Below are 19,497 nucleotides of genomic sequence, written 5' to 3'. Positions count from 1 at the left end.
CCTGATCTGGCATTTGCCCTAGCCCTCAAAAGAACCCTAGGAACTGCCCTCAGTCCATTGACAGTATTGACTCCTGTCACCCTTCAGACTTGAAGCTGCCAGGACATCGCGTTCCTCCAGAAATCAAGCAGAAGCCTTCAGGCCTGATTCCCGGTCTGAGCTTTGTGCCGGGGAGGGGAACCTCGCAGCCTTTCAGGTCCGCGTGTCCAGAGTTAAAGGGAGGCCTTTTGAGCCCCTTCCGTGTCAGAGACATGCCATGCCCCGTGGACCTGAATAACTCAAGGAGAACTAAGGCTCCTAGACGTCCCAGCCGCGCCCCTAGACGTCCTGCGAGGACACTGGGCAAGAAGCCAGGACCTGGTATTAGTCCCGTCCCACTCTGGGACCTAGGGCCGCAGGTACCGGGCCAGCTCGGATCCTTAGTCCCTGTCCTTTAGTTAACTACAGCTCAGGGAGACAAGCTAGGCGAGCCACGAGGGGGAGCGCAAACCAAGGCGCTCGGGAAGGAAGGGGTTAAATCTCCCTCCTTCTGCTTCTCAGCGCCGCGACCTTGTCCCTTAGGCCCCGCCCCGGCACGCTGACTGGCCCAAGCCTTCCCCGTCCCGCCTGAGGATTGGCTGCTGGGAGCGCGCCCCAGGCCTTGCCTCCGTCCCGGCCCCGCCTTTTGGGCCGTAGCGGCCTCTTGCCGGAGACCTAGGAGCTGCTGCATCTCCGCCGCCCACCCGCAATGGGGCTGTCAGAAGCGCCTGGGTGAGTGAGTACAGGGCACGGCCCCTGTTCCCGGTGTCCGAGTCCGCGAGGTGTCCGGTGTCCGAGGCGCGGACCACCCCTAGGCCCCCGAGCAGGCGCCCCGCTTGGGTTAGCTCTGAAGGGATCGCCGAGTCCCTAGCAGGCACTTCCCGCCTGACGCGCCTCGGTTTACTGTTTTGGCGATTTTCTGCAGACACCTGCCCAACCATAGCGAGGGATGGGGTGGGAACCGGTGCGGCCCCAACCCCTACGGGCAGTGCGGAAAGCCCCTCTAGCGTTGTCCAGGGGCTAGCTGGCTGCCACCAGGAGGCAGCTGCGTGTGGAGGAGTACCGGCCTAGGAGGTGCTCCGGGGCGGCACGTTGGGCCCGGGACGTGGCTACAAGAATGCCCATAGCGGGGACCTGAGTCCAGTGATGCAACTGGTCGGGGAATGAGCACTCTGGCCCTTCTGGTTGCAGGGCCCTCCCAGAGGGAGGGGCCAAGTATCTAGGCCCGGTCCTCCAAGCACCGGTGCGGGGGGGGGGGGGGGGGCAAGGGGGCTGGTGGTGGCGGGGGCAGGAGCCCTTTAAGACCTCGAGTGACTCACGGAGGAGGGGCGAGGGGGCTCAAAGATCTCTGTGAGACGGGCGCGACTCGCCAAGAGTCTGAGGATCGTGCTCTCACCCACTCCACCACTCCTTCCTCTAGCCGGGACATCAGGTTAGAGTTCTTTCCCGGTGAGTTTCTGCCCCTCGGGTGGGAAGCTCACCCTAGGTAAGAGCTTCTCTCAGATCAGAACTTTCCTCAGGGGTGAAGGCTTTCCCAGTAGGGCAGAGCCTCCCTCTGGGTAAGATTCTTCCCGCCCCCGGAGATCCCTTCCCAGGTGAGAGCTTTCTCCCATTACGTGTAGGAGCTTCCTCAAGATCAGATCTTCCCTTAGGTGAGAATACCTTCCAGATTAGAACTTTTTTGGCAGGTGAGAACTTTCCCCCAGGTAAGCGCTCCCCCTCTAAGAGCTCTTATTGCCAGACCACAACTATTTCTGGGACAGCTTCCTCCCAGGTGAGAACTCCCTCCCCCCAAATCTCCTATTCCCCAGTGAGATCCTTCCCCTTATTCAGGTGGTTGCCACTGGGCAGATCAGAGGTTCTGCCCAGTACAAAACTTACCTAGGCTGGTGAAAAATTTTCCTCTTAGATGAAAGTTTCCCTTAGGTGAGACTGTCCCCCCTTCTGATGGGAGCTTCCCTTTCCAGGTGGGAACATGTCCCTCCAGGTGAGAGGCATCCCCCGGCTTTCCCAGATTAGGCCTGAGCTGGAGGCCCAAGGGCTATCTTAGCCCCAACACTTTCCTTCTCTTAGAGCCTCCTCCTGTGAATAGAGGCTTGCCTGGTTTGCTGGATTCCTTTCTTGCTCTCAGACAGCATGCACTGGGCTCGTGGGGGAGCTGGATAAGGACACAGTCTGGACTGGGATTGGCTGGGGAAGAGCCCAGGCTAGGGGGAGGGGGCTGGGAGGGGCAGTCAGCCTAGAACCTAGATTGGTGAACACTCAGGGCTGGGCAGCCACACCTGGGCTGAAATGTGGCTTGAGCTCATCCTGCTGTCTCTTTGTGGGGGACTTTGGCCGTGCAAGAGTCTTCTACCAGCCAAAGTTCAGGTACTGCCCCTGCCTGGGCGTGGGCATAGGGCCTGCAGGAGACAGCTGCAGGGGTTGGACCTACCTAGGTCTGGGACCTAGAAAATTCAGGTGGGTAACTCTCTGGTCCCAGACGGAGATGTGGGGGAAGTTGAGCCAGGAGTGCCCTCACTGTGCCTCTGGCCTCACCACCCTAGCCAGAGGGACACACAAGCACTGCTGTCCACAACACAAACAATGGAGCTGAGGAGGCGAGACTACCATGTTGAGCGGCCTCTGCTCAACCAAGAACAGCTGGAGGAGCTGGGGAACCGAGGCTCAGCAACTGGGACCTGGCAGTGGCGAAACTGGTTTCGGTAAGGCTTGGAGGGGGAGGCCTGGGGGCTGGGAGCACTGGCAGAACTTAGCCCCTATCTCTAATATCTACCCTTTTGTCCCCAGTTGCTCCCGTGCTCGGGCCTACGCCCTTCTGCTCCAGTACCTCCCAGTTTTGACCTGGCTACCCCAGTATCCTGTGCGTGAGTGGCTTCTGGGTGACCTGTTGTCTGGCCTGAGTGTGGCCATTATGCAGCTACCACAGGGTGAGCCACCTTTGACCTAGAGACTGTACCCTCAACTCTTGGGTGGTGACCCTGAGCCTTTAAGGTCCTGGCCGGGAAGCCCTGTGGTCTGCAAACCCCACTCCCTACTTCCTGCCACATCCCAAAAGCATGACCGATGTCCCTGGGACTATGGCTCATAACCTAGGGCTGGGATTCCCTCATCCTTTCAAGACCCTGACCTTCGGAGTTCCCGTCGTGGTGCAGTGGTTAATGAATCCGACTAGGAACCATGAGGTTGCGGGTTCGGTCCCTGCCCTTGCTCAGTGGGTTAACGATCTGGCGTTGCCGTGAGCTGTGGTGTAGGTTGCAGACGCGGCTCAGATCCTGCGTTGCTGTGGCTCTGGCATAGGCTGGTGGCTACAGCTCCGATTGGACCCCTAGCCTGGGAACCTCCATATTCCGCGGGAGCGGCCCAAGAAATGCCAAAAAGACCAAAAAAAAAAAAAAAAAAACAGTACAGAGGAACAAAGATATGGATGATGGCAGGTTTATCGCTGGAAATAACGCAAGAGAGAAGACAGTGGAACAAAATATTTCAAGCACTAAAAGAAAAAAATAACCTGTTAACCTGTAATTCTACCTGGTAAAAACGTCTTTCAAAAATGAAGCAAAATAAAAACATTAAAAAAAAAAAAAAAAAAAAAAAAGAGTTCCCGTCGTGGCGCAGTGGTTAACGAATCCGACTAGGAACCATGAGGTTGCGGGTTCGGTCCCTGCCCTTGCTCATTGGGTTAAAGGATCCGGCGTTGCCGTGAGCTGTGGTGTAGATTGCAGACGCGGCTCGGATCCCGCGTTGCTGTGGCTCTGGCGTAGGCCAGTGGCTACAGCTCCGATTCGACCCCTAGCCTGGGAACCTCCATATGCCGTGAGAGCGGCCCAAAGAAATAGCAAACAGACAAAAAAAAAAAAAAAAAAAAAAAAAAAAAAGACCCTGACCTTCAAGCCTACATTGCTACCCTTCTACCTCCAGGCTTGGCCTATGCCCTCCTAGCCGGACTGCCCCCCGTGTTTGGCCTCTACAGCTCCTTCTACCCTGTCTTTATCTATTTCCTGTTTGGCACTTCCCGGCACATCTCTGTGGGTGAGTGGAGCCCGGCCCAGCCTTGCAGGAGGATGCCCATGTTCCCCAGGGAGGACAGGGTGAGAGAGGCTGAGCTGGGCAAGGAAACACTGGGAAGAGGGAGGGAGGCATTGGTGCTGGGTGGCTGGGAGACTGGCCCAAGGGTCATTCCAGGCAGGACCAGGCCTCCGACTGTGGAGCCACAAATTCAGTTTACCACGAACTGGCCCAGGAGGGTGTGGGTAGTGAAGCCACTCAAGGGGCCCAGACTTGGCATAAGCCTGATAGCCTGAGGCATGCCATGTCCCCTTCCCCCTGTCACCTTTTACAAGGGGAGCGGTCCTAAGCCAGTGGACACAGGTGGGCCAAGGTAGATGATGCAGGGCCAACACTTCCAGCCACCCTCAAGAACCCTTGAACTTAAGGTTTATATCTGACTGACCGCCAGCACTGCCTCTATCTGCATAGCATTATCTGAGGATGGTGGTGTAGAATTGGGTGTCTCCTGACTTCTCCCTTAGGACCAGGGCTCCAGGGCAGGGCAGTGTCCTCTCCCTATCTTGATCTACTCTTACAGGCACCTTTGCTGTCATGTCTGTGATGGTGGGCAGTGTGACAGAATCGCTGGCCCCAGATGAGGACTTCCTGCAGGCCTCGAACTCTACGGTTGATGTGGCAGCCAGAGATGCTAGGCGGGTGCAGCTGGCCTCTGCACTCAGTGTCCTAGTGGGCCTCTTTCAGGTGCAGAGCAGTCCATGCCCCCAAATGCCAGACTCATTCTCCACTGCACCTGACAGTTCCCCTGAATGTCTGGCTGTCACTGTCATGCTCCCTCCTCATTCATCCCCCTCTGATCCCACCTGCCCTGGACTCTGCTCTGTCCACCCTTAGGACTCTCGCTGCCCACCCCTGACTTCCCCGTGTACCCTACAGGTGGGGCTGGGCCTGGTCCACTTCGGCTTCGTGGTCACCTACTTGTCAGAGCCTCTGGTCCGTGGCTATACCACAGCCGCGTCCGTGCAGGTCTTCATCTCACAGCTCAAGTATGTGTTTGGCCTCCATCTGAGCAGCCGCTCTGGGCCACTGTCCCTCATCTATGTGAGTGAGGATGGAAGGAGGAGTGGTGGGTGGACCCAGGATGTTGAGGGCTGGCTCTGACCCCCCCTTCTCCTCAGACAGCACTGGAGGTCTGCTGGAATCTGCCCAAGACTGTAGTCAACACCTTGGTCACTGCAGTTGTGGCAGGGTTGGTGCTCGTGCTGGTGAAGCTATTGAACAACAAGCTGCAGAAACATCTGCCCGTGCCACTCCCCGGGGAGCTACTCACGGTTCGAATTCTGGAGGGCGGGGGACAGGGGACAGGGCAAGTGAGGACACGTCCCTGCCCTGTGGGCATCCCAGGTATTTAAGGACTAGCTGGACTGGGCACTGACTGGGGGGACCATAGCACACAGCCCCCGGTGGCATCTCCCATTTCCCGAAATGATGGTGTCCGTTTCTCCGCGTATCGCTGACACCTCCCCACTCCTCTGAGGGTTTCGCTTCAGGCCTCTCTCTTTATCCCCAAAGTGGTTTCTCCATCTCCCTTCAGGACGGTGCCCGCACCTCACTCCCCTGACTCTGTGCTCTCCCCTCAGCTCATCGGGGCCACAGGCATCTCCTACGGCATAGGACTGAATGAGGTGGATGTCGTGGGCAGAATCCCTGCAGGGTGAGCTCCTGACCCCTTCGGGTCAGGGAGGGCTGGGCAGCCAGGGCCAGAACCTTCCTTTGGCCTCACAGATGCCCCTCACAGGCTGGTGCCCCCAGTGGCCCCCAGCCCGCAGCTGTTTGCACGTCTTGTGGGAAATGCCTTCGCCATCGCCGTGGTTGGTTTCGCCATTGCCATCTCGCTGGGGAAGATCTTCGCCCTGAGGCATGGCTACCGGGTGGACAGCAACCAGGTCTGGGGGATGGGATGCGAGACCCAGAGGGGGCAGAGACCCCAGGTCCTGGAGGGATGGAGTATCAGGTGGGAGGCAGGGAAACAGATGTGCTGAGACCATGTGGGGGATTGAGACGGGGAGAGCATTACATGGGGGAACAGTGGCCAAGTCTCTGGGGGCTACTGAGTGGGGATGAAGGTTGGGGATGCAGAGTCCTGGACACGGGGACCAGGAGCTGCTAGTGACCTGTCCCCACTCCTGCACTCCCCCACCAGGAGCTGGTGGCGCTCGGCCTCAGTAACTTCATTGGGGGCATCTTCCAGTGCTTCCCTGTGAGCTGCTCTATGTCTCGGAGCCTGGTACAGGAGAGCACCGGGGGCAACACACAGGTAGGCTGCAGGTGTGGGTGTGGGTGTGCCTCTGTGCACATGCACTGCTCTGCCTGGGTGTTCCCATCCCCTGCCCTCTCACCTCCCCCTGCCCTCCCCACTCCCCCTGCTCTTCCCTCTTCCCCGCCCCCCCATTCCACCCACCTTCCTGCTCACTCCCACTGCACAGGTGGCTGGAGCCATCTCCTCCCTCTTCATCCTCATTATCATCCTCAAACTTGGAGAACTCTTCCAAGACCTGCCCAAGGTGAGCCCCCGCCCCACCCCCACCCCACCAGGCTTGGGGGCCTTTGCCAGGCCACAGACTCCCATCAGTCAGGTCCTGGGCAAGGGGGAGGGGTGCAGGCTCATGTCCTGTTTTTTTCAAGCTTGCAATCTCTGGGGTGAGACTTGGAGTCAAGGGTCAGGGGTGAGACCCTTTCCCAGCCAGATCCAAGCTGTTCGCTTCAGGGGGCAGCAGGTGGTGGGTGCCATTTGGGGGTCACACCCAGGTGCTTAAGGGACAGACTGGCTCATGTCCAGGTAGTCAGGGTGGTCAGCATCCCGGACCTCTCAGGAGTTCCTGGTGGCCCTCCCCCTACCCCCCAGGCAGTTCTGGCAGCCGTCATCATTGTGAACCTGAAGGGCATGTTGATGCAGTTCACTGACTTATGCTCCCTCTGGAAGACAAATCGAGTGGATCTGGTGAGAGGCCTGGGAGCATGGGGGCGGGCAAGGGGGTCAGGGCCTTCAGCTCCAGTGACCCTTCTAGACCCTGCTAACCGCTGCCCTTCTGTGTTTAGCTCATCTGGCTAGTGACCTTTGTGGCCACCATCCTGCTGAACCTGGACCTTGGCCTGGCGGTTGCGATAGCCTTCTCCATGCTGCTCGTTGTGGTCCGCATACAGCTGTGAGTCACACCTCTGGTCCCCTGCATTCCCACCATTGAGGGAGTGAGATCCACACTGGCTTCCCCCAGCTTTCCCACATCTTGGGGGTGACCCCAGCCTCCCTAGTACCCCCCTCACTGCCCCCTCAATGCCCCCCTCTTCTCACACTTGCTCTCTCCTTCACAGGCCCCACTACTCTGTCCTGGGGCAGATGCCAGACACAGACGTTTACAGAGATGTGGCAGAGTACTCAGAAGTGAGTGGCGGGGGCTAAACCAGAGAAGGGTGCAGATGGGGGGCACAGAGCTGAATGGGCTACCCCTTATCAGATCATTTGGCACCTGGCACGGAAGTGGGGTGGGAGGCACCAAGGGCACTTTTGTCCTTAAAATTTCAAGGAAAGAATTTGGGTCTGTGACCACTCCCCCCACCCCTGACTCAGAACATGGACCTTGGGGCCTGGGGGAGGGGTCTGTCTTGGAGGCAGCAGCACAAGCCCCATCCTGCAGAGTAGCCCCGGGTCAGGAATGCAGAGGTGCAGGATCTCGGGCACCCGGTTGGGGGAGGCTGTTTCCTGAGCTGATCAACAGGGTTACTGAATCTCTGTCCTTCATGTACCTCCTGTGAAGTCTCATGCCAAGCTCTGCGAACAAAGGTGTGAAATAAAACAAGCTCATTCCCCCTGACATGGAGCCTTGAAGGCTGAGCACAGGACGATGAGGCAGAGGGAGGGGAGGACACAAGAGGCGTGGCTCAGCTGAATGGAAAGGGAGGTGGTGGTGGTTGGGAGGGAATATCGTTCAGGCCCAAAGGCCGAGCAGAGACCTGGAGTGTCCTGAGTCGGGTGGGAGCTGGTAAAGCCTGGGCTGTGCTGGGCCGGCAGCCCAGGACAGTGTCTCTGTCTGCATGCAGAAAAGAGACCGAGCAAATGCTAAGACCATTGAAACCTGGCCTGGTACTGGCAGGAAACCAGGGAAGATGAGGTAGGAGGGTTCAGGATGTCCTGAGGGAAGAAGCAGCAGCTCTGACAGGCCAGGCTGAGGGGCCAGGGAAATCCTGGAAAGGCAGGGGCCACAGCTGGGCCTGCATTGGCTGAGGAGCAGAGGGTTGGGTGGCGGGCCCTGGTGGGTACACAGGGGAGGAAGGAAAGCAGAGCGAGAGGTAGCTAGGAGAGATGCGGGCTCAGCCACCCCTACCCCTGACTCATCCCCAGGCCAGGGAGGTCCCGGGCGTGAAAATCTTCCGCTCCTCAACCACCATGTTCTTTGCCAACGCTGAGCTCTACGGTGACGCGCTCAAGCAGAGGGTGAGGCCTGGGCTCCACAGGGTGTGGGACAGAGGGTCCCTCACCTCCCCAGGGGCCACATCCGCTGCCCTACCCTTTGCTCTAGTGTGGTGTGGATGTGGACCGCCTCATCTCCCAGAAGAAGAAGCTGCTCAGGCGGCAGGAGCTAAAGCTGAAACGACTGCAGAAGGGCAACAAGCTCGTGAAAAAGGCAGGGGCCGCTTGCAGCCCACCCAGCCTTTCTCCCGGCCCCCTGGCTTCTCACCTTCCTTCATGCATCCTTCTCTCCCTGGAGCCCCTGGGGACCCTGCTTTACTCCCCTGGCAAGTCAGGCCTCTGGGGAAGGGGCTTTGGTTATCTCCTGCCTCCTAAGCATGAACCATCACAGGCCTCTTCCCAAAGCGGGTCAAAACCCTAGAGCCTTCAGCCTGGCTGCCCTGGTCCACTTACCTGGCCAAAGCCAGGGCCTGGCTGTCATGTGACAGCTGGGACCGCCCTCTTCTTGCCCCCCTCTTGCCTGGCCTAGGCTGTCGTCTCCAAGGGCGCTTCTTCTTTTTTTTAAGATTTTTATTTTTTCTATTATAGTTGATTTACAATGTTCTGTCAATTTCTGCTATACAGCCAAGTGACCCAGTCACACATATACGTTCTTCTTCTCACATCAAGGACACTTCTATTTCCATCAATGTAAACACTGGTATCACAAACATCGAGAGCAACGATGTGGAGGGCTCCAACGTCAAGGTGAGGCTGGAGGTGGCAGAGGGGCCAGCCGTGAGCTGCAGAGAGATGTGTGTCCTATGAGTAAATCCATGGACCTACCAGTTATGGGTTCAAGGTTGTTGTGTCAGTGGTAGGAGGAATGGAGGGATCTCTGTGGGAGATCTCTAGTGATATGCCACAGAGTTCTGCTTGTGGCTCTCTGGTCTGTAATCTGATGCCTGGCTAAAGACCTTGAATTTGTGGATTCCATAAGACCCTGCAGTCTGTGCTCATGGGCAGAGGGAAGAGACTGGGCACATGGGGAAAATCTGGGATCAAATGGACAATAATCAGAGTTCTCACTGTGACTCAGCGGTTTTTGAAACCAACTAGTATCCACGAGGATGCGGGTTTGATCCCTGGCCTTGCTCAGTGGGTTAAGGATCTGGTGTTGCTGTGAGCTGTGGTTTAGGTTGCAAATGTGGCTCAGATCCCATGTTGCTGTGGCTGTGGTGTAAGCTGGCAGCTGTAGCTCTGATTAGACTCCTAGCCTGGGAACCTCCATATGCCTCGGGTGCAGCCCTTAAAAAACAGGGGTGGGGGGCAACAATCTCAATTAGAGACTCAGCAGGATGTCAGGATGTCTGTGTGTGCACATGTGTCCACGAGTCTCTTTTGGTTTGTCCCTGGGCCTCCATCCTCAATTCTGGTTGACCGAAGGTGGGGCATATTTTCCCAGTGCCCTTCCTTTTTAAGTGTCCCTATTAAACCTGGGCCCAGGAGGTAACAGAGCAATAGATGCATGTCTCTGTGCTCATGGAGTCCCAGTATCCTCTCCTCTGTGTCCCCCTATGTCCTGCCTGTCTTTATATCCAGGCTTCCCATGTCCGTGTCCCTGTATGCCCCATATATGTGTGCTTACACGTCTGCTGCCACTTTTTTTTTTTTTTTTGTCTTTTTGCATTTTTCTAGGGCTGTGCCCACAGCATATGGAAGTTCCCAGGCTAGGGGTCTAGTCAGAGCTGTAGCTGCTGACCTACGCCAGAGCCACAGCAACAGCAACGCGGGATCTGAGCCACATCTGCAACCTATGCCATAGCTCACGGCAATGCCTGATCTTTAACCCACTGAGCGAGGCCAGGGATCGAACCCACAACTTCGTGGTTCCTAGTCAGCTTCGTTAACCACTGAGCCACGATGAGAAATCCCGTCTGCTCCCATTTCTGATCGTGTGTGTCTCTGTATATCTGTGTGTTCCCTGCCTTCACCCCTCTGTGGGTGGCCTTTGCAGTGTATCTGGTTCCCTGGCAGGTGAGTGCAGAGAATGAGCTAGAGGATATAGCAGCGGGAGATCAAGAAGATGCCAAGGCCCCAGCCATGTCCTCACTGAAGGCCCTGGGTCTGCCTCAGCCAGATTTCCACAGCCTCATCCTGGACCTGGGCACCCTCTCCTTTGTGGACACTGTGTGTCTCAAGAGCCTGAAGAATGTGAGGGCCCTGAGGGAGGACAAGACCCCTCTACCCTGACCCCATATCTAGCTCCAAGAGCCCTCTGAGCCTGACCCCCAACCCTCTCAGTTCCCCCCTGAACGCCCTCCCCAGAGGCTGCCTGAGTCCCCCCCTCAGAGCCCCTGAACCTCCCTCTGAGTCTGGCCCCCTTTTCTGCTGCAGATTTTCCGTGACTTCCGGGAGATCGAGGTGGAGGTGTACATGGCCGCCTGCCACTGTACGTGGGATGGGGACAACAAGAGGGGCCTGGTGAGGGGGTGGGGGTTCCGGCCAAGGAATTTGCCAGGCAGCACAAAGAAAAAGTCCCTGAAGCTGGAGGTCAGAGGTGTCCTGGGAAGCAGGGGTCAAGAGTGGGAGTTAGGGAGTTCCCATCATGGCTTACGAACCCGACTGGTATCCATGAGGACGCTCTGGCCTCGATCAGTAGGTTAAGGATCCAGCGTTGTTGTGAGCTGTGGTATAGGCTGCAGAGGCGGCTCAGATCGGGCATGGCTGTGACTGTGGCCTAGGCTACAACTCTGATTCGACCCCTAGCCTGGGAACCTCCATATGCCATGGGTGGGGCCAAAAAAAAGAAGAGTGGGGAGTTAGCTATAAGCCTCAGGTGTGAAGGTCAAGGTAATACTCTGCTGCTGCCTGGGAACTGGGGTTCCTGGTGGTTCTGTGAGTCAGGGGAGACCTACTCCTTGCCTACAGCTCCTGTGGTCTCGCAGCTCGAGGCTGGGCATTTCTTTGATGCATCTATCACCAAGCAGCATCTCTTTGCTTCAGTCCACGATGCTGTCATCTTTGCCCTCCAGCACCCACGGTCTGGCCCCGTCAGCCCTGCTTTGGTGAGCTGACCTCTAGCCTGCTGAGCTCCTTTTGTTTATCCACTGCTTGTTCCGTCCTGACCCTGATTCCAGGAAGTCCTCCTGGTTTGTTCTGAATGGCTCTTCCCTTCCTGCCTTCAGATGAAGCTGCTCCTGGGGGAGGGGGTGATCTGTGTCCTTTGGTAACTGACAGGAGCCTCTCCTTCCTTCTCTACCCAGGTTACTAAACTCTGACCATGCTGCCACCTTGCCGGAGACTGCCCACCTCTGGAGGTTGTGACAGGGTACCTGTGAGAATCCCCTTCCACTGGGCTACCTCCAGATGTCACCCAGGAGTCACCTCCGTACACACACGCACAACACAACTCAGGGATGGAGGTCCTGGGACTCTTAAGTTCAGTGATGAGGCCCTGGCTGAGCTGGAGGAGGATGCCTGTTTTTAGCCTCAGGAATAAAGATTTGTTTGCCTAATGCCAGGCTCTGCTGTGGCTTGGTGGGGTTGGGGGCATGGTCCACAGCCCTGGCACTTGACCCTTCTTATACCCCAAAGTGGGAACTGGAGTCAGAAGATGGGAGAAGGAATTCTCTGGTTACGGATTGGGCATTGTCACTGCTGTGGCTCAGGTTCAATCCCTGGCCCGGGAACTTCTGCATGCCCTGGGTGAGCCCCCTGCAAAAAAAAAAAGGAAGTTAGGGGAAAGATTTGGGGAGGTCAGGGTCAGGCAGGAGGAGTGCGGAGTGGGAGGGAGAGCTGTGGGCCAGGCCCAAGATAGGGGCAACCTAGGTCCAAGTTTCTCCCGAGCCATGCACAGCCCTTGGCACCTGTGTCCTCAGTTGTAAAATAGTTGGAATTGGAGCTACTTCTCAGGAATGACCTGTTCTCAGGGGCACCTGATAAGGTGCAGGGCAGGCCGGGTGCCACTGGGTCTGGAGGGTGTGGTATGAATATCTGAGTAACCAGCTGAGGAAGGACAGGTGTTGACAGGTATGGCTGGTCTGCATATAAAAGTAAGATGATGCATGATTGATTTGCTTGGGGAAATGTGTTCATTTAATTAGATCGCCTGGGCTTTGCAGGTCACTGTCAGCCTAGAACCATGTGTTGATTTCTGCCATAAAACACCAACACTGGGTGTGTGGCCCAGTGGGCAGCAGCAGGTCTTCTGGCCAGCCAATGCTGAATTGATTAGGGGGCTGGGAGTCGGGGGTAGAATTTTTCTGGGCCTCAGGGTCTCATCAGAAGGAATGGTAATAGTACCTACTTCACAGGTACTCAAAATGAGTATTAAATGATTAAATGCCACAGAAAACTCAAAACAGGGCTGGGCTCTGTGCTGGGCCAGTGGACAGAGGCTGCCTGCCCTGCAAGTCATGGAGGCACCCCTCGCCTGGCTGTTTCTATCCTGGCCCAGCTCAGTGCTCTGCTCTGTCTTCATGAATCATCTGTCCTTCCCCCACCCCCAGAACCTTGCTCAGGAAGTCAGGGCCCTTTGTCTACTCTGTCGCGCCCATCCAGGTACCAGGAACAGTTGGTGCCTGGCACTTGCAGGTGCTTGATAAATACTGATTGAGCAAAGCTTATGTGTTGGAGTGGAAGATAAACCTCAAACATGAACTTGCAGATACGCGCAAACCTTGTGTTACTTCACTTTGCAGATATTGAGGGTTTTTTTCCAATTGAAGGTTTGTGGTAACCCTGTGTCAGGCGAGTCTATTGGTGCCATTGCCATTTTCCCAATAACATTTGTTCACTTTGTGTCTCTGTGTCACATTGTGATAATTTTCACAATATCTCAAACTTTTTCACTATTATTTTACTCGTTAAGAGCATCTGTGATCAGTGATCTTTGTTACTACTATGACTCGCTAAAGGCTCAGATGATGGTATTTTTTAATAATAAAAGTGTTTTTTAATTAAGATACAGGTTTTTTTAGACATGATGCTACCACACATTTAATAGGCTACAGTATAGTGCAAACATAATTTTTACATGCACTGGGAAACCAAAACATTTGTGTGACTTGCTTTATTATGGTGGTCTGGAACTGAACCACAGTATCTCTGAGGTATACCTGTACTTAGAAATGCTTGAGGAGAGTTCTCTTTGTGGCTCAGTGGGTTAAGAAATCAACACAGCATCCGTGAGGATGCGAGTTCAATCTCTGGCCTCAATCAGTGGGTTAGGGATCTGGCATAGGTTGTAGACATGGCTTGGATCCCATGTGGCTGTGGCTGTGGCAGCTGCAGCTCCGATTTGACCCCTAGCCCAGTAACTTCCATATAGTGCAGTTGTGGGCCTAAAAAAAGAAAAAAAAAAAAAAAAGAAAATGCTTTGAAGAAAATAAAACAGGGTCAGGTGAGAAAGAAGGGATTACGTTACCCAAGATGGTCATGGGAGAGAGGGGTGACTGCTGAATTAAAATCCAGACTTGAAAGATCTTTTTCTAAGACAGAGTTCCTGGCATAGGGAATAGCATGTGTGTTCAAGGAATACCAGGGAGGCCTGACAAGGCAGGAGCAGAGACCACAGAGCACCTCACGGGCCAGGCTGAGCCTCTGGAGAACATATGCCCACATTTCTGAGTGCTCATTCTGCTGCGATGGGAACCATGGGGCTGAGCCTGGGCAGAGGGGACCAGGGAGCAGCTCTGGTGCTTGGTTGGCCCTGGGGTGGGGCTGCCACTGGTGGAGAGCAGCATTAGGAGCTGTGGGTGTTAGAATCTTAGGCGTTGGTTGTTAGGTGAGGAGGAGGGAGAGAGGAAAGGAGGCATTCCTGGAGTTCCCGCTGTGGCTCAGTGGTAATGAACCTGACTAGTATCCATGAGGATACGGGCCGATCCCTGGCCTCACTGAGTGGGTTAAAGATCTAGCGTGGCTGTGGCCATGGCTGTGGCATAGGATGGGAACTGCAGCTCTGATTCTACCCCAAGCCTGGGAACTTCCATATGCTGTGGATGGGGTCCTGAAAAGACAAAAAAAATGAGCCATTCCTTCAGTCCTGGGCCTCAAGCCTGCCGTCCTCTCTGGCTCTGGAACCCAGCCCTCCAAACCCACCTATGTTTTCTGGCTAGGCTGGCTCTCATGAAAATCCTGGGCCCAGCTGGAACCTGCTGCCTCACCTGCCCATGGGGGAGGGGCATTTGCCCGTTGCCAGGCGCCCAGATTCCGGCCCCTGGCACTTGCCACAGCCATGCTTCACGCACAGTCCTTCTTGCCATGGTTGATTCTGCTAGCGATGCCTGTCCGCACCCATGCCTGGTCACGGCCCCTGTGGTACCAGGTAGGGCTGGACCTACAGCCCTGGGGATGCCAGCCAAACAGCCTGGAGGGTTGCAAGGGCAGCCTGAGCTGTCCTGGCCATTGGATGGGCCTGGGGGTGAATCGCATCTACCCTGTGGCTGGAGTCACGGTCACCACGACCATGATGCTGATGCTGAGTCGTGCGGTGATGCAGCGGCGGCGCTCACAGGCCACGAAGAGTGAGGTGAGCCGCACAGCCTCTTACCTCTGTTCATACCCAGTGAGCTCTTATCTTCTTCCCACCCTCCCATTCATGCCTCCTGGGCCTCTTGCCGCCCCTCCTCCATAGCTCACATCACAGGGTCCCTGTGTCTATCCATACTCAACAATCCCTGACCGTTTCCCCATGGGTAGTACCCTGCCCCCAACCTCCCCATTTAATATCACCATTCCTCATCCAGCTTCCATGGGCCTCATGACCACACCAGCCTACAACAGACCCTCTGTGATCCTCCATCACCCTAAGTCCCCTTTCCCACTGTACCTCTGTCCCATTCCTCTGTCCTCACTCCTGCCTCTCGGTCCTGTCCTCAGCATCCACAGGTGACCGCTGACCCCTGTGCACCCTGGAAACGACGGGCCCCGATCTCAGACCGCGCCCTCCTCCTCGGGGTCCTGCATATGCTGGATGCCCTTCTGGTCCACATTGAGGGCCACCTGCAGCGTCTAGCCACCCAGCAGCGAACCCAAATAAAGGGGACTCCCGCCTAGACTGGGAGACCCAACATATGCCTTTCTGGACCTTGTGCCCCTTTTCTACTTTTAGAGCCAGTAGACCCATTGTGGCCTCAGGGCTCAGGATGGCTCGGCAGGTGGGGCCTGGGCTGGCTCACACTGCTCCATTGCCCCCACCAACTGATGCCTCCTCTCTAACAATCACACTCACAAATACAACTGCTCTGGGGCTCCTCAGGGGCCCCCAGTGTGGTAGGAGAAAACGTGGCTATCAGGGCAGATGCGGGTGGTCCAGGGAGGGCAGCCCCAAAGTGACCACCTGGCTCAGTCATCTAGGGCTCCTAGTTGAGGCTGCAGGGTGTGAGCTAGGGCTGGGGATAGAGGATGGCCCCTGGATACCTTCATCTTTGTGACATCTCAAACATGCTCTGGCACCTAAGCGGCCCTTGTTTTAAGGCCTCTGGAAGTGAGGTGAGGGCTGAGCTTTCCCAAAGGGGCCCTCACCCCCTTGCTCTCTTCCTTCTACCATAGGCATCAGGATCTGCTGATGTGCAGCTCAGAACTGGCTCCTCCTCACCCACTCACAAATAGGGGAGGGTAGAGGTGGTGGTGAAGCCAACTCAAAAAAGCAATTCCGGAGTTCCCGTCGTGGCGCAGTGGTTAACGAATCCTACTAGGAACCATGAGGTTGCGGGTTCGGTCCCTGCCCCTGCTCAGTGGGTTAAGGATCCGGCGTTGCCGTGAGCTGTGGTGTAGGTTGCAGACGCGGCTCGGATCCTGCGTTGCTGTGGCTCTGGCGTAGGCCAGTGGCTACAGCTCTGATTCGACCCCTAGCCCGGGAACCTCCATATGCCGCGGGAGTGGCCCAAAGAAATAGCAAAAAGACAAAAAAAAAAAAAAAAAAAAAAAAAAAAAGCAATTCCTCTGCACAGACATGTGCTGACCCAGTTGGGGTAGGGCAGGTGTGCGCTGACTGCTGAGACCTGAAGGATGAGTGCGGTGATGAGAGGAGGGGAGAGTGCTCCAGCCAGAGGGTAAGCACTTACAAGGGCCTAGTGGGGGAAGAGACCTTGACCTGTTTCAGGAACTGTAGAGTGGTCAGGATTTCAGGGGAAAGAAGGAGCTCTGAAACACAGGAGGGAACAGGCTAGGAAGGGGCAGGAGTTGGTACCTCCTAGAGAGGTTCTGGTAGGCAGGATAATGGCCCCTCAAGATCTGAATATTTTACAGGACATGGCAAACACAAAATTAGGTAAAGAGGATCAAACTTTGTTGTTGTTGTTGTTTTTTAGGGCCACACCCACGGCAGGTGCCCAGGCTAGGGGTCAAAATGGAGCTGTAGCTGATGGCCTATGTCACAGCCACAGCAACGCCATATCTGAGCCATATCTGTGACCTACACCGTGGCTAAAGGCAAAGCCAGATCCTTAACCCACTGAGCAAGGCCAGGGATCGAACCTTTGTCCTCATGGATACTAGTCGGGTTCATTTCCATTGAGCCACAGTGGGAACTCCCCAGATGGAAATTTTCATAATCTTGGAGTGGGCAGTGATTTCTTAAGTATGACACTAAAAGAAAAGGTAATGAAAGGAGTCCCCGCTGTGGTGCAGTGGAAACGAATCTGACTAGGAGCCGTGAGGTTGCCAGTTCAATCGCTGGCCCTGCTCAGTGAGTTGGGGATCCAGAGTTGCCATGGGCTGTGGTGTAGGCCGGCAGCTACACCTCCAATTTGACTCCTAGCCTGGGAACTTTCATATGCCACAGGTGTGGTCCTGAAAGGAAAAAAAAAAAAGTAGATATACAAAAATTCAATAACCACATGAAAAGATGCTAGTCATTATGGAAGTTCAAATTAAAACCATAATGAGCTATGTCACCCCCATTAGGATGGCTATTATGAGAAAAAAATGGAAAATAACAAATATTGGTGAGAATGTAGAGAAATTAGAAACTGTTTGCATTGCTGGCAGGAACGTAAAGTGGTACAGTCATTACAGAACACAGGTAAAAATAGAATCACCACATGATCCAGCAATTCCAAACTCCTAAGTAAATACCAAAATAAATAAAAGTAGGGACTCAAAAAACTGTTTGTATGCCAGTGTTCATTGCAGCTTATTCACAAAAACCACAAAGTGGTAACAGCCCACATCTACCAATAGATGAATAGATAAACATCATGCTCTGTGAAATAAGCCAAACAAATGGATAAAGTTGAAAGATAAGGTGAGTAATATTAAAAGTTTGTAAAGTTATTTGAGCAAAATTTTATTAAAATCAAGCACATCCAATCTAACAGAAAAGAGCTCCGAGGAGCTGTAAAAAAAATGAAAGACTTTTAAAGGGAAAAGGGAGTGGAAACAAGGATATTATACCAGGCAAAAAAAGCAGGTTGGTGGAATTCCCTGGTGGCCTAGTGGTTAAGGATCCAATGTTGTCACTGCTGTGGCATGGGTTCATTCCCTGGCCCAGGCAGAAAAAAAGGGGCGGGGGAGGTTACTGCAAAGTTACCTTCCTTTAGGGCATGGCAGGAGTGTATCAGGCAGATGACCTGATCAACTCCTGCAGATCAGGAGATTCCTGATGGACTGGTTTAAGATTCCATTTCTGGGAGCCAAAACTAAAATCTTTAAGATTTAGTTTGGTGGCACAGGGCTTAGCATAAGTGACTCTAATTTGGGCCTAATGTCTTTTAGCAAATACTGTGTGATTCCAGTCATATGAGGTACCTAGAAAATGCAAGTTCATAGAGATAGAAAGTAGAATGAAGTTTATCAGGGTTTTGAGGAAGGGGAAAATGGTGATTTATTGCTTAATGGGTATAGTGTTTCTGTTTGGGATGAAGAAAAGCTTTTTTTTTTTTTTTTTTTTTTTTTTGGCTGCCCCACAGCATGTGGAGTGCTTAGACCAGGGATCAAATCTGAGCCCATTTTCGACCTACATCATAGCTGCAGGGATCAAACCCCTCATCCTGTGCCTGGTGCTGCAGAGACACCACCGATCCCATTGCGCCACAGGGGGAACTCCGAGGAAAAGATTTTGAAAGTAAAGAGTGTTAAGGTTGCACAACATTTTCAAAGTAATTAAACCACTGAATTGTATAATAGTTAAGATGTAATGATAGTTAAGTTGCCAAAAGTGATGGATATGTTAGCACAATTTAAAAATTAAAATCAAGGAGTTCCCTTGTGGCTCAGTGTGTTAAGGATAAAGTCACTGCTACAACTTGGGTTGGGATTGATCCCTGGCCTGGGAACTTCTACATGCCATGAGCACAGTCAAAAAAAAGGCGGGGGGGAGTTTAAAAATAAAAATAAATAGGAGTTCCCATTGGAATTTCTGACTAGGAACCATGAGGTTGCAGGTTGGATCCCTGGCCTTGCTCAGTGGGTCGAGGATCCGGTGTTGCCGTGAGCTGTGTTTAGGTCGCAGACATGGCTTGGATCTGCTGTTGCTGTGGCTCTGGCGTAGGCTGGCGGCTGCAGCTCTGATTAGACCCCTGGCCTGGGAACCTCCATATGCTGCAGGTGCGGCCCTAGAAAAAGACGAAAAGACAAAAAAGGAAAAAAGAAAAGAAAAGAATTGCAGTTACAGGAGTTCCTATCGTGGCTCAGAGGTAACGAATCTGACTAGCATCCATGAGGATACAGGTTCGATCCCTGGCCTCTCTCAGCGGGTTAAGGATCCAGAGTTGCCATGAGCTGTGGTGTAGGTCACAGATGTGGCTCAGATCTGATATTGCTGTTGCTGTGGCTGTGGTGTAGGCTGGTAGCTACAGCTCCTATTGGACCCCTAGCCTAGGAACCTCTATGTGCCTTGGATTCGGCCCTAAAAAGACCAAAAAAACAAAAAACAAACAAAACAAAAACAAAAAAAACTTGCAGTTACAGGCCCAGGGACTTCTGCATGCATAGGTGCAGCTTTAAAAAAAAAAAAAAAAAAAAAAAAAAGGAAGGAAGAAAGAAAAAAAAGCAACAACCAAAATTCATTTTGCAATTCA

General features: G+C 54.1%; 2 protein-coding genes across 16 annotated transcripts; both read left to right on the top strand.

Annotated features, from left to right (window-relative positions):
• Nucleotides 1-659: 659 nt before the first annotated feature.
• On the top strand, nucleotides 660-11,991 carry SLC26A6 (solute carrier family 26 member 6). Of its 15 annotated transcripts, none has more exons than XM_005669510.4 (21): nucleotides 660-750; nucleotides 2,565-2,723; nucleotides 2,809-2,948; nucleotides 3,940-4,050; nucleotides 4,607-4,770; nucleotides 4,963-5,127; nucleotides 5,205-5,357; nucleotides 5,667-5,740; nucleotides 5,825-5,972; nucleotides 6,230-6,343; nucleotides 6,513-6,590; nucleotides 6,932-7,027; nucleotides 7,126-7,232; nucleotides 7,399-7,468; nucleotides 8,426-8,518; nucleotides 8,604-8,708; nucleotides 9,119-9,241; nucleotides 10,511-10,687; nucleotides 10,871-10,925; nucleotides 11,405-11,541; nucleotides 11,740-11,991. In XM_005669510.4, the coding sequence occupies exons 1-21, from the start codon at nucleotides 728-730 to the stop codon at nucleotides 11,752-11,754; spliced, it is 2,307 nt and encodes a 768-aa protein (XP_005669567.1). In that variant the 5' UTR covers nucleotides 660-727; the 3' UTR covers nucleotides 11,755-11,991.
• Nucleotides 11,992-14,670: 2,679 nt separating this feature from the next.
• On the top strand, nucleotides 14,671-15,550 carry TMEM89 (transmembrane protein 89). Its single transcript, XM_003132191.5, has 2 exons — nucleotides 14,671-15,005; nucleotides 15,356-15,550. Exons 1-2 carry the CDS (start codon nucleotides 14,712-14,714, stop codon nucleotides 15,530-15,532), a joined length of 471 nt encoding a protein of 156 aa, XP_003132239.1. The 5' UTR covers nucleotides 14,671-14,711; the 3' UTR covers nucleotides 15,533-15,550.
• The last annotated feature ends 3,947 nt before the right edge of the window (nucleotides 15,551-19,497 follow it).

The sequence above is a fragment of the Sus scrofa genome, chromosome 13 (assembly GCF_054392235.1).
Source record: "Sus scrofa isolate SSC_HxYL_T2T_F1_AM1 chromosome 13, Sscrofa_HxYL_maternal_Yorkshire_Landrace_v2.0, whole genome shotgun sequence".
Classification (NCBI taxonomy): Eukaryota; Metazoa; Chordata; class Mammalia; order Artiodactyla; family Suidae; genus Sus; species Sus scrofa.
This window is presented reverse-complemented; position numbering and strand designations above follow the sequence as displayed.